The sequence below is a fragment of the Astatotilapia calliptera genome, chromosome 2 (genome assembly GCF_900246225.1).
Source record: "Astatotilapia calliptera chromosome 2, fAstCal1.2, whole genome shotgun sequence".
Lineage (NCBI taxonomy): Eukaryota > Metazoa > Chordata > Actinopteri > Cichliformes > Cichlidae > Astatotilapia > Astatotilapia calliptera.
In genome coordinates, this window is record NC_039303.1 from 4,472,479 (window position 1) to 4,486,293 (window position 13,815).

The following is a 13,815-nucleotide window of genomic DNA, read 5'->3' on the forward strand; positions in this document are numbered from 1 at the left end:
GCACTGACACACCCACGGAGAAATTCATATCACACACGCACACACACCCATAGAGACAGGAGCCCCACCACGTGGACTCCCAGTATACTATTAATACCAACCCAGAAGATGCAGGTCATGTCTTGTATTTGCATTTCATGTGTTTTTTGTTCCATCATACAAAAAGTGATGCTTTAAAGACATTTGGCGCTGCATTAAACACTCTAAGCTTTCAGGTGGTCTTCTAAAATCCCCAAAAATGGTATAGACCAGCATGCACAATAAACATCACACACAGATACACACACGTTCTGCAGGTGGTCCAAGGCTGTTTGGTTCCCTTTTCTATTCCTTTCATAACCAGCATCAGGTGTTGGTTGAAGTTTCAGGTTCAAGCCAAGCAAACCACGTACAACCCCCACATGTATTCTGACAGACCTGATATTGGACTGTATCAGACCTCCCAGCTCCCTGCCATCCCCTTTAAAGGCCCCTTTTGGATGCAATGACTCTATCTTGAAGCTTTCCCTTGCATAAAGGTTCAGACAGATGTTTGTGTCTTTTTGATAATCATTGGAGGAAGACGTGGAGAGAGAGGGAACCTGATACAGCAGCATTAAAGCAGTGTGATACTGTAGTGTGTGATTGAACACATTGTATGAAGAGAAAAGCTTGTTCCATTTCATTTTTCACCAAGGGGAAATTTTCCCTTTGCTACAAAGTTGAAGGACCAAATTTAAGACCACGGTTTCTCAGAGACGTGAGTCAGGGTTTAAAAACTGCAGGGCCTTGGGTAAGCATGGTAGGGGAGTAGCATTAATGTCAAGGCTTTCATTGCTGGTAAATGCACTAACTTACTGAATCATATTGTTTATCATTTGGTTTCCTCATTTAACGAGTATATGGTGGTGATTCACGGCTGAGCGGTTTAAAATTACACGGTGGAGAGCAGAACACTGGCTGGAAAATACGTTTGTGAAAGCCAGACTTCACAGTATACTGTAAAATAATTGTTCTCTAAATATTGCTTTGACTGAAATTACTCTTGCTTGGCTCTCAAGAAGCTTTTACACATTTAACTTGAATTTACCTGCCCTTCATCATTTCTAGGATTGTTTTACGACTTTTATTGCTGCAGAGATCTCACTTAAAAACCTGCATATCTAGAGTGAAAACAATGATGCTTCTGTATTTCTCCTTCCAGCTGTTAGGAGATAAAACAGTCCTCTGATTGTAATTTGCAGGAATCGAGCAAATAATCTTGATTTAGTTATTATTAATCTGTGACTCTCTTTCATAGTGTGTTTTTTGTTCTGTCCCCCCTCACCCCAGTCAGTCATGGCAGATGGCTGCCTGCCTGAGACTGGTTTGAGGGCGTCTTCCTGTTAAAATTGAGTTTTTCCTTCCCACTGTTGCCAAATGCTTGCTCATAGGTGGTTCTCTGTTTTTTGGGGTTTTCTCTATATTATTGTAGGGCTTTTACCTTACAGTATGTAGCGCCTTGAGGTGACTGAGGTGACTATATAAGTACATTTTAATTCAATTGAACTGAATTGATTTTACATTGAAACACTGGTCCTTTAGTGCAGCTGTAGCATGTAAAAACAGCAGTCAGACACCGATAAAATAAAACCTCCACTTTTGCATTCAGAAAGATGTTTATTTTACTTAAGCTGTACAAGTGGGCTGTTTAAAATAGTAACTTTAAAAACAAGTAATTTCAGCTATTGTTGTTTTTTTGTTTTGTTTTTTAATTTAGGGTCAATCCTCAAATCCCACCTCTTGTCTTCCTGTCTCTCTTTTTCCCTCACCAGATGATTCCAGTTCAAGAAATGGAGCAGGACCAGCCCACAGTGATTCTGAACATGCCCCAGAGCTTGCCGGGAAACTGGGTAAGCACTCGTGACTTCTCGGTTCTCATCACTATCGAGATATAAACATTTGAAAATGAGAAACAAGCTTAGAAGTGAAACCTGAGACAGCATACAGTAGCCGATTGTGCAATAAACACCTTGCACACTGTCAGGAGGGGAAATGATGAGGGTTTCTGCCCACACACAGACACACAAATACGCGCGGGCACACATCGGGGTGGCTGTTTGTGCAAGTAATTGGCTCTGACAGAGTGGAGAGCAGTCTATTTGTGTGAGGTGTGATTTGGGCGGACGCATTCCTTCCTTTCCCCCCTCCCAAGTGTTCCTGGACCCACTTGTCATGTAGCTTAACCCTTCTTTCTTTACTTGTTGTTATCACTTCATCAAACTCTCTCACCTTCACCTCTTTCTTTTTGCTCTGTCAGTTCAGACACACTTCTGCTGCACTTCTGTTTCTCTTCTGTGGTCATTTAAGCAACCAAACATACGTTTATATATAAACATCAACATAAATTCTTGCTCTGTGTTTACAGGACCTTTTATGGCATATTATCTAAACTGAATGATAAATCATCTTAAGTGCATGCACTAACACAACAGTTACACCATATATGGTATTACGCTTGTAACCTTTTTTTTCCAGAGTTAAATGAAAAGTGAAGATAGTGGAAACACCGGAGAGTTATTTTCAGACATAAAAAGAATGGTATCAAAATAAATCAATTAAATATTACTGGATACACTGATACTAGGCTGTCATCTATCATACGTACTGACTTTTTACTGGGAGAAGAAACAACAGGCAAGAAAGTGTGTTAGTTCAATTAAAGAATCCGAGGAGAGTAGTGTTCAAACTAACTTTCAATAAGCTGTCAATCAGAATCCAAAAAGTTTTATTAACACCTCATAAACTTATAAAAACCTTATAAAATTGAGCTCATAATCATTTTTGTTAAAAAACAGATTTCTAGTTTTTCAACAGGAATCAGTTGGAGGCAGCCAGTAGATCTAACTAAATTTAATCTTTATATAAGATAAAAATTGTGGTTTTTTTATTCTTTTGAACAAATTTGTCCTTACTTTTCTTTATTTAAGAATCTAGTTGGTATTATTAGTCTTATTAGTCCTGAAGTCCAATTCTTAACCTAAATCTTTACTTAAATCTTAACCCTAACTTATTTTAACCCTCCACAGAACCTCACCAGAACTACTCGCGTTGGGAATTATCTCGTCTATCTCAGTATAGCATCTAAAATCCGTGCTGGATTTCATACGGCTCTTTCTGTCCCTCGCACGCACGCTCTGTCCCACCGTGGCGCTCCTACTTTTGGTCTCTGGCACACCGCCTGATCAAAGGCAGTCAGTCGGAGGGTCAGCAGTATTTTTACACTGTGAAGTGTGGCGCTGAAGTGGCCCCCGAGACCCAGAACAAGCCTGCCCTTTTGCTCACTCTGGCTCTCACCTTCTCCCCTCTCTCGATCGTGGCTTTTTTTGTTCGCCCTTGCTTCTCTCGCCTCTGTGTTTTTTTCTTCGGCTTGTTCACGTGCCCTCTCTTTTACCTTTGCTTTTTATTGTTTTAACTCGGTCTCTTTATCGTTGTTTTTTCTAACTATCACTTCAAGTTTTATTTGTCTGTTCTTGGCAATCGATCAGTCTTCTGAAGCTGCTAACCTTAATATGAACTTCACTTTTTTGCCTTTCATCTGTTTTCCTCTTAACTTGTGTTTGATTTGGTTCATCTTAGACAGTATAAATCAGTTTATTTCCATTACACCTCGCCGTATTCTATTCATTTTCCAGTCTCATCTTTGTCCAGTCTAGTTCAACTAAACTTTGTTTTGGCTCTTTCCCAGACTTACCAGTTATTTTCAGTCTAAACACATGCACCGGTTGAATTTGTGTACCCATCAAAGCTGTACATTAAACTATGAATCATTGTCTCATCCAGGCTACTTTCTTTCCTCGCTCTTTGTTAGATATGTTGACTCTGTCTCGTCACAGCTCAGCTGTGGTCCGGTAGCTTTTCTCAGACTCAGGGTGCACAGAGGTGAGACTTAAAAGCCTTTCCGGTATGTTTGTTTTGTTATCCTGCCCAGCTTCAGGCCTGTCGGCAGAGAGCTGTGTTTCCACTGAGTAATGCAGCTGTACTGAAATCTCCTAATTTGAGCGCACAAACCCATCACATAACTCTTCTCCCTGTTTGTTTATCCAGAGCTAGAATAATAACTGTGTCTAAAGAAAGAGATGAAACTGCACTAGTTTCAGGGTGATTTACCTTCCCGGTTGATGGCTATCTGCTGTGGCTAAAATATGAGGGCTGTAAAATCAAGCGCTCCTGTGAGTGATTTCCTCTCCTGTCTACTGCTTAGGTTTTTCTTTACCTCTTTGATCTGTTTTCACTGATTGTTATGCTTTTTAAATACGATGTGTATGTATGAATAGACTAGACTGAGGTATTGTTCAGCAATGAAATATTTGTGGTACTAAATGGAGTTAATTCTTGCATTCGGTAGAAGGATGTGGATGTTTGAATAGCTTTATGCATGGAATGAATGGCTGTTCGGTGTGATGCTAGGTCACTGTCTAGCTTTTTATGACTTGTGCAATAACAACCGAGTATTTAAAGTGATGCTTCGCTCTTGTATAGCTGCTTTCTGGTTTTTAGAAAGCAGTTCCCATGGACGCTTGATTTCAAGTCCAATGCATGGCCTTTTTATGAGCAGGAGAGGGGTACCAATGTGGATCAGTGGAAAATGTGTGTGTTTTCAGTGATGTAAGTCTTCTGTGTCAGGGAGAAGAGGAAGCGATTCAAGTTTTTTTCTTAAACAAAACAATTAGGGTTTATTACAGCAAATTACACTGTATATACCAAGAGGCACGTTGCCATATGTTGTTACAGCACAACATGGAATTCCTGGCACTGCCCGCAGAAATGACTTCAGTCTGCTTTACGCTCCTCGCACTGCAAAAACTGTACATCACTCACCAAGTCTCAGTCCTCGCTCAGTTAAATTTTGTTAACAGCAAAGCAGGTGATTTCATGGTGCATAATTTATGATTATGAACAAGCTCTGGCAGTTGGAGGGACATAAAATGAATCTGTAATCCCAAACATTTGTAATAATAAAAGGTTTTTAACAGCCCCGTGGAGGGATTAATTATCCAGAGATGGCATTTTGCAGTTATTCGTCAAAGAATGTGGGGGGGGGGGAATAATAAATAATAAACATGTAACTGTAACACAAACATGTAACACAAACTGTCAGGTAGCATAACTGAAATTGTTATGAGTTCAGGAATGTTTTACTGGTCGAAGCAACAAGATCTGTAAATTGACTCTGTAAACTATTTACGACTAACAATTTAATTTGCATCAGACCGTTTTTCCCACCTGCAGCTGACTAAGAGAGAGAAATGAAGTGTTTGTTTCTGTATGTTTTTGAGTGGTTTCAAATCAAGCTTTATTTTCTTTCTCTAATTAATGAGCATTTTTTTTCCTTCTCTTTACTCTTGCAGTTCGTCCACGTTTCACTCAGCCAGCAAAGATGAGGAAACGCGTCATCGCGCGCCCAGTAGGCAGCTCTGTGCGGCTGAAGTGCACGGCAAGCGGTAATCCTCGCCCTGACATTGTCTGGTTGAAGGACAACAGGCCACTGGTAGACGAGGAAGATGGAGCAAGAGGGGAAGGGAAGAAGAAGAGATGGACTCTGAGTCTGAAGAATCTGACGCCGGAGCACAGCGGGAAGTACACCTGCCACGTCTCCAACAGAGCGGGAGAGATCAACGCCACCTACAAAGTGGAAGTCATACGTAAGTCACCAATGCTTGGTCTCGTATAGAGTATAGATTAGCTCAGGTTATCAGGTGATGCTGAACCACATTTTCAACTTTGGTAGCCATTAGCTGAAGCCTGACGTCAGGGAGTATTTTCAAAATGTACTATCATCCTTCTTAAAATAGCAGAGACCTTCCTCAAAGGTCAGAATACTATTACAGTATAAACAGGGCTAGTAAATAACTCATCACAAGTCCTTACTGCCAGTTAGTATGTAATGCTAAACAATGGTAACCTGAGGGCCACACTCAAGCTTTTTCTGGAAATTTCAAAGGCTTCATCAGAAATAGAGATAATGCTATTAGGAGCAACAGACACCCCATCACCCTGAATGAATGTGAAACAGCACAACTAAAGGGGGGCTCAGAGTGACCGGAGCCAGCCCTAACTGGGAGTTTTATTTAAAAAGAAACCTTTAAACCTAGTTAGAAAGCTAGAAACAAGGTGTCTCCTTCTGGGAGGTGCTTCTACAGGTAAAGCGATTAAGGCTCCGCCTCCCATTCAGAAGCATGCTCGTGAAATGTTCAGTGTATGCGTTATATATGGCTATATGTGGTCATCTCATGCTGTGACACATCAAAAAGCAAATTTTGGGGGAATGTGGCGTGCAAGTATTTTAGCATTCCTGCTGTTATATTATAGACCAGTAGGAATGTCTCTCACTGAAACAATAATACACATTATGCTGTACACATCATCGTTTTACTGAAGGGCCGGCGTGACAAAATAGCAGGGTTTGAAATGGGTTTTGTTTCCAGTCTTACTCACGGTACAGTGATTATGCAGGATGTCTAAGAGCATGTGATCAAAATCACTATAATTAACTTTTCAGCCATTTAAATGATTTGTTGTCAAAGAGTCTGCTGCCAGGAAGCAACCGCTCATGCTCACATACAGGCTTTATTGAAAGAGAGAATGACATTAAGATGGTAGTCATTAGCAGATTTCGCTTACAATTATGCTGTAATTGATGACTGTTAACTTGTGCTGACAAACATTTATATTTTACAGGATAAAAAGTGCTCATAATTGAGAAGGTTCTGGCTTATCACTAAGAATAGAAGGTTATTTATAAGTCTTCTTTCAGCAGCTTTTATTGATCCCCCACTTAGGGCTGCCACGATTAGTCGACTAGTCACGATTACGTCGACTATCAAAATCGTCGACGACTGATTTAAAAGTCGACGTGTCGTTTGAAGCTTTGTAAGATCACAAAAGATGCAGGAATGAGTAGTAGGGTTTAAGAGTGTAATAACGGACTGAAACAGAAGATGGCAGCACTGCATGTACAAGGATGCCAGCTGCCGTTTAACCCCGAAGGAGAAGAAGAAGCTGTCCCAGAATTCATAGCGCAGCCCAGCTCAGTTTCCAACAATGGCGGCAGCTGGTTAGTTTTAATATTACTCTTATTATTCTTTTTGGGTCACAAAATAAACGTTTAACATATTTTCAGGCGAGAATGTAGCTGTGTAAACCTCAAATATCTGCTCAGTTTATCAAGACACCGCATATTTTCAAAAGCGCTCGGACGTTGTCGGAGACGTCTGTTACCCACTAGCTCGATAGCTAGCTCAGTAGAGCCGTGAGAACACCGGACTCCCGGCAAATCGTTTTCAAACCCACCGCCGTCTGTCGCTACTGGAGTTAGATAACTTAAAAATGTTATTGTTTGGCTTTTTTTCGTATTTTATTTGTTCCTGAGTAAATCGGTTTGGCTGAGATTAAAGTTAGTTTTTGCACAGCTGAATAAACATCAAGCAGACAACTGATTATCAGAAGTGTGAGATGCTGGAGAATATATTCCGGTGTCCTGTTATATTTTAGATAGCAAGGAGTTTATTAAACTTCACCGAAACAATCTGCAAATTTCATTAAAATGTAATAAACTATCATCTTTTCTTTATTTTTAGTTAGCACAGACCTTAAACACTTACAGCTGTAAGCTAATGATAGTTATATAAGAGCAGATGAATGCTGGTGCAATAAGCTGTATGTTTTATGTCCAATGGATGATGATCTGATTAGTCGACTAATCGCAAAAATAATCGGTGACTAGTCGATTATCAAAATAATAGTTTGTGGCAGCCCTACCCCCACTAGTGTTGTCTGTAAACATCGGTCCAACAGGTTAGAAATGTTCAGCGGGCTTTTCAGGCTGCAGTGTGATCCGCTTTTTAAAAAGAGTCTTGTTACTGTTGAGGGTCGAATGTGTGTTATGGCGACTTGTGGGTGTTTTGTGCCGTATTAGGTTGTGTTGGAAGATCGATCGACTTAGTGTTGACCTGTTTGGTGGAGAGATGGTGTCGGTTTTGTCCGTGTGTCCACTCAACTGCGTGTAACCAAATGTTATAGCTCTGTTGAGAAGCTCAAACTAGCTCTCTACACTCTCACTCCACTTCACACATCTGTTCTATATTAAACCACAGCTGTAGTCTCACACACACAAGCGCACATAAAATAAAAAGAAAGTAAATCAAGCCGCTGCTTGCTTGTGTCAGATGTGACGTTTTCTCTATCGGCTGAGATTCATCCAACTGTCCGTCATTCCCAGCTGTTAGAAAGAGAACTAGAAAAAAAGAGACACAGGGTCAGAAACCCAATAAAGCTTTTAAAAATCATGTATAGCCTGTGAGTGGAGATGCAAGACGCTATAGCAGGAGCATAAATTGTGCTCGGAGGTGAATTTTCAGCTGTATGACAACCCCTCTGTATTTAAATGGAATTAACCTCAGCTTTCTCAGGGCTTGTTTCTGTTACATTAACATTTTTAAAGTCTATACCAGCACCATGAAAATTAAGCTAGCACTGCTGTTTACAAGGGGAAAATGTATTCTTTGAACTCTTTATCAGATACAAAGAAAAGGTTTCCATATCATCACCACCACGTAGAAATTAAGCTAAGTTTGAAAGCTGGTTTTCTTTCATTAATTAATCCTGTAATCCACCAACCAAAAAGCCTTTCTCACTCAGGCTTCTGTTGCTCTCAGATTAACAGATAACGGAAAGGAGATGATTAAGTATCTCTGCAAGGCCTCTTTTTATCAGCTGTGTGAATTGATAAAGAAGAAACAAGAGCTACAGATAAATGATCTGTTTGCATGTCTTTAGCAGACAGGGATGATGCAGGGGAAGGTGAATACAGCAAATAATCCTCTTTACCTAAATTATTACTCTCTCTGGTGTAATTTACTCCAAATAAATTGATTACAAGTGTATACCTCCTCGTTTAATTCTTAATAAAGCAGACAATTAGAAAATAAAATAATCAAACCATTTCATTTTTCACATTTTTGTAGTTTGAAGAATACAACATTAAAAATAGTTTCTGTTTATGTTTCTGCACGTTTGTCTATTTTGTCTCTTTCTTCAGAACGTACCAACTCTAAACCCATCCTGACAGGTACTCACCCTGTCAACACCACCGTGGATTATGGGGGAACCACGTCTTTTCAGTGTAAAGTCCGCAGTGACGTCAAGCCAGTTATCCAGTGGCTTAAAAGAGTCGAACCTGGTGATGAAAACAAATTTAACTCCACCATAGAGGTACAAAAAAACCTTTTCTGAAGCAAATTAGCAGCATTATTCATTAGACTGAATTCTTTTTTAACTTTGAGGTGTGTATTGATGTTTTTTCCAAGGTTGGAGACTATCACTTTGTGGTCCTGCCTCCAGGAGACGTTTGGTCACGCCCTGATGGATCATACCTCAACAAGCTTCTGATAACCAGAGCCAAGGAGGAAGATGCCGGCATGTATATCTGCATGGGAGCCAACACTATGGGCTACAGCTTCAGGAGTGCCTACCTCACTGTGCTTCCAGGTCAGAGGAAGAAACGTGCTGCCTGCAGAGACAGAATTATTAGATCTTATAGTTTACAAAGCCACAAGAACTTCACCTAAAAGTTCTTATGTGAGCAGAAATCTGTGGCTCTTATTCCAGATGTATGCTCTTTCTTTCTTCCAATAGAGGCACAGATAACTGTAACTGTGGATACCAAGAACCGATCCATACAAGTGTTAATTATTCATTTATACTCCTTACTGCTAACCATTCTTTATGTGGAGCAGACCATAAAGGGTAGGGGGCTGGAGCCTATCCCAGAAAGGAGCAGGGTACACCCTGGACAGATCTTCAGTCTGTCACAACCACTCACTCTTAAAACCAGTTTAGAATCACCAAATAACTTAAGCCCATGCATGTCTTAAGACTGTGGGAGGAAGCAGAAGTACCCGGAGAGAACACGCAAATTCAAAACTCAAACACAGAAAGACCCCAGACTGGATTAAAACCCAGGACCTTCCTGCTATGAGGCGACCGTACTAACCGCTGGAGCACCGTGGCGCCCGAGACCAAGACTAATAAGATTCAAATATAAATAAAACAGACGGTTTATGCGATTTACCTCACTCATTGCATTTCAGCCCAGTGCGATTCGTTTCTGCTCTTCTCTGCTCTTCGCATCAGTTCTTACCACACACTTGACCACAACTCGTTATCTTATCGTACATGCACTAAAAAGCTTCCCGGCAAATGTTAAGCCTCATTGTTTGAGCTTCACAGTGTTTTCAGCTCACTTGGCTACTGTTTACTGTTGCTGTACCAGAAGTGAAATACTTTCAGTCTGCCCTTTGCTATTGAGCCAATTGATGTTTGAATTGAATTGAATAAACTGGCCTCATAAATCAAAATTATTCAAGCTTTTGATTCAGCTTCAAACTGACATCCACATTTCAGATGAATCCCTAGCTACAATCTGCTTAGCTAACCTCCTTTCTTACAAACCTCTGTCTCTAATGCCACCTTTATTTAACAACATGCTAGCTTACAGCAAAAAAGTATTGTAAAGTTAGTCACCATGACTCATGTAGCATGTCTTATTTCCACTTGTCATTAATGCTCTTATTTTCTCTCCGCTGCAGATCGGAAGCCTCCCCCCAACTCAGTTCCTTTACCGTTATCTCCAAGTCTCCCCTGGCCTGTGATTATCGGAGTACCAGCATGCGTCGCCTTCATCTTAGGCGCTGCCCTTCTCTGGTTCTGCCAGTTAAAACGCACCTGCTCCTCTTCTTCATCGTCTTCTGCTCTCCCTTCTGCTCAGCGTCTGCCCGTGGCCAGTCGTGACCGAACCTGCCCAACGGTCTCTCCTCCGCCAGCCAGCGGGGATAAAGACTGTCTTTCGTACGAGGACTACGTTGCCCACCAGCAGCTCCTCCTGGCTCAGGGAGGCAGCGGATTGGCTCCCAAAATCTACCCAAAGATCTACACAGACATACATACACACACACATTCACATGTGGATGGGAAAGTGCATCAGCATCAGCACATTCATTACCAGTGTTAGCAGTGAGGTTAGTAGGAAGCTTTGGTGTTTCACGTTCGGCTCTTAAATCCAGCCATCAAAATCCACACTAACTGCTGGTGTACAGAGCAAAGGACAAGGAAAGCACATGCAAAGACTGTACAAAAGCCTGGAATTATACAACTCTGCTGCAGCCACATTTTGTGCATGAACAGACTTAAGAAAAGAACAATGAAGAATGTAAAGAAATATGGTTTTTATTTTTAATCAACCTGGCATTCAGTTCATTCTGTGAGGGGAAGAAAAACCCTAAATCTGTTTTATTCAAACTTTTTATGATGTCACTTTTTTTCCTTTTTTTGCTCAAAGGTCCTATTTGAAGACACAATTAAGTGAGCAGTTTAAAGGTAACTTAAAACAACATTATATGTCGTTATCATAACCACACAGCCTCCTCAGTCACATTACAAAAACTTTCTCTTTACTACAGGATTTCTAATATAGCTACTTGTGTATATAAATGATTATGTGGTATTCGGCAGGCTATTTCCTGTTAATCTATAAAGAGCAGTGTAGCTCGTGTGTAATGTAATAGCTTAATTTCAGAGCATATCTCAGGCGTCAGCCCAACTGAGCCATGAAAAACACAAATCAAGGCAAACTCGACTATATCCTCAACCCCAGCATGGATTAGGGCTGCTTTTGTTTTCTTCTTCCAGGCTGACAGCCGCTCTGCTGAATCACCAGCTGCTATCTGGATGCTTTGCAAGTCTTGTTCATTAGACTTTAGATTTGATTCAAGGCGGTGAAAGGTCAGAAAACCGATTGCAGTAATCATTCGATCTCTTCCTGATCTCTTCTGTCACTGAAAATCTCTTTACTGCTTTGCATCGTCACCTTTTTGCCTCATTTCATTTCATTTTTTTCTGATTTTGCAAAGGTCGCCATACTGTACACGCATAGTGCATCTACACAGGTGCTTTTTGGGGGGTTGATAAAGCCTCCCCCAATCAACGTGAAAAGGAAATAGTCTGAGTTTGAGTTGTAACCTTTCTTCCACTTTTAAGTTTGAATGAGTCAGACCTTTTTCATTCCTATTAAAACACGCTTTGTAGGCTTAGCTATGTTCTTATATTACTTATCTTTGAATTATCCTGGGCAGGGGCCTAATTGGGTAGATTAACTGAAAACACCTGGCAAAGGGTTCAACCGCCTTCACTAAAGCAGTCTCAGCAATCACACACACAAGTCAAAGGATGACATTTATCTGCATGTCTTTTTATACCTCAGTGCTCCTGGTTGGTGTAGGGATGTTCACCTGCACCCACCAGAAATAAAAACATTTACCCTGAACAGAACATCAAAGAAAAGCAGCTGCAGCAAACATTAACGCACAGCAAGTTTCAGCAGACTCTCTTTTGCTTTTTTCCTCAGGTATCCATCTCTGCGTCTGCTCGTGAATTTGACCACTTCATAAAACTGTGTAAACCGATACGCTAAGATAAGATTTAGGTTTCAGGTGTTTTACATTATGGTGCTCGCTGAGAGGCACGTTCAGCCATGTGTCGGGTTGAAACAGTGGGGGGACTCTGTCCAGAAGAGCGTAAACATAAAAAAAAGAAGGGTAGAAATTTCATGTGGAATATGAATCAGACTCTATGCTTGCCACGCCAGTCTGCATAAAAGCAACATTTCTCTCTGCAATCCTTCCTTAGGGCTCAACAAAATACAACAGCGAGAACTTTACAAGGAAATGATATATCGGAATCATCTGGTAACTTTAATGCTTGTTCTTCAATTTATTTTTGCACATAAATCTTTAATCTCAAGAATGACAATGTACAAATATATTTTTATAGAGATACTTTACTCCTGTGTATATTTTTATATTACTCACTGGTATGCCTGGCTGTGTCACCAAGAACTAGTTGCCTGCGGTGCTTTGAGTGAACGCATGTAGAACCAACTGCTGGTTAAGCCTCCGGTTGCTTGCTTTTTTCATTTTAAGTCACCTGCAGAAAAGAAGTTCAGTACATTTGATACTGTTATCTACAGAGTAATTGTACTTTTACATTATATACATCAGACTGCCTGCATATCTCAAGCATGCAACACCACACCCTGCATCATTCTTGCAGTAAGGTCACTCTCTTATTTACAGACTTAAAGACTTTTTGTACATTGCAAAAGGGAGTTCATTTAAATGCCTCTTTGACAGAAAACATCGTTTGAAAGATCTCACTTCCCTGCTCGTGAGAAATCTTCCATTTTTTCCTGTTACGCTCACCCTGAAATGTGTGAACTTTACTCTTTTTCTTCTTGTATTGGAACAGTTACCTTTCATTCTGTCACTGTTACTTGTTATATGCATCAAAGCTAATCAACTGCCAACAGACCGACTGTGTATATGTGCACTCACCACTAGTATGTACATGGAATGACATTAGTGTTGAAATAATAGACAATGTTAGTTGATTTAGTGGTTTGGACCATACAGAAGCTCTTGCAGCACATTGGCCCACGAAATGTTGTAAATGCTAAAGATAGAAAAAGAAAGTGTGCTTCTAATTTATTTTATTTTTGACATTTTTTTTATTATTATTTTTATTTTCGTATAATTGGGCATTATACTGCATGAATTGATTCTGTGTTCTAGTCATAATGTAAGCTATGTAGCAAATACCACTTTGATGTCCTTGTAAGATACTGTATTTATACATGCTGACAAAATATACAAAATTTTATTGATAATCTTTATATTGACAATGTTGTACAGTCTATTGTCATTTAGTTTTAAAATGATTTCCTCCTATTGTAATCGTGTTATT

At 40.2% G+C, this 13,815-nt stretch overlaps 1 protein-coding gene across 2 annotated transcripts in view; it reads left to right on the forward strand.

Annotated features, from left to right (window-relative positions):
- The window catches only part of fgfrl1a (fibroblast growth factor receptor like 1a), a 66,813-nt gene extending 52,998 nt beyond the window's left edge, over positions 1 to 13,815 (forward strand). For both annotated transcript variants that reach the window (XM_026182139.1, XM_026182149.1), the window contains 5 exons: positions 1,794 to 1,871; positions 5,370 to 5,663; positions 9,059 to 9,231; positions 9,327 to 9,507; positions 10,608 to 13,815. In XM_026182139.1, coding sequence (XP_026037924.1) covers positions 1,794 to 1,871; positions 5,370 to 5,663; positions 9,059 to 9,231; positions 9,327 to 9,507; positions 10,608 to 11,029 — 1,148 coding nt within the window. In that variant the 3' untranslated portion in view covers positions 11,030 to 13,815. The remainder of the gene's footprint in view (positions 1 to 1,793; positions 1,872 to 5,369; positions 5,664 to 9,058; positions 9,232 to 9,326; positions 9,508 to 10,607) is intronic.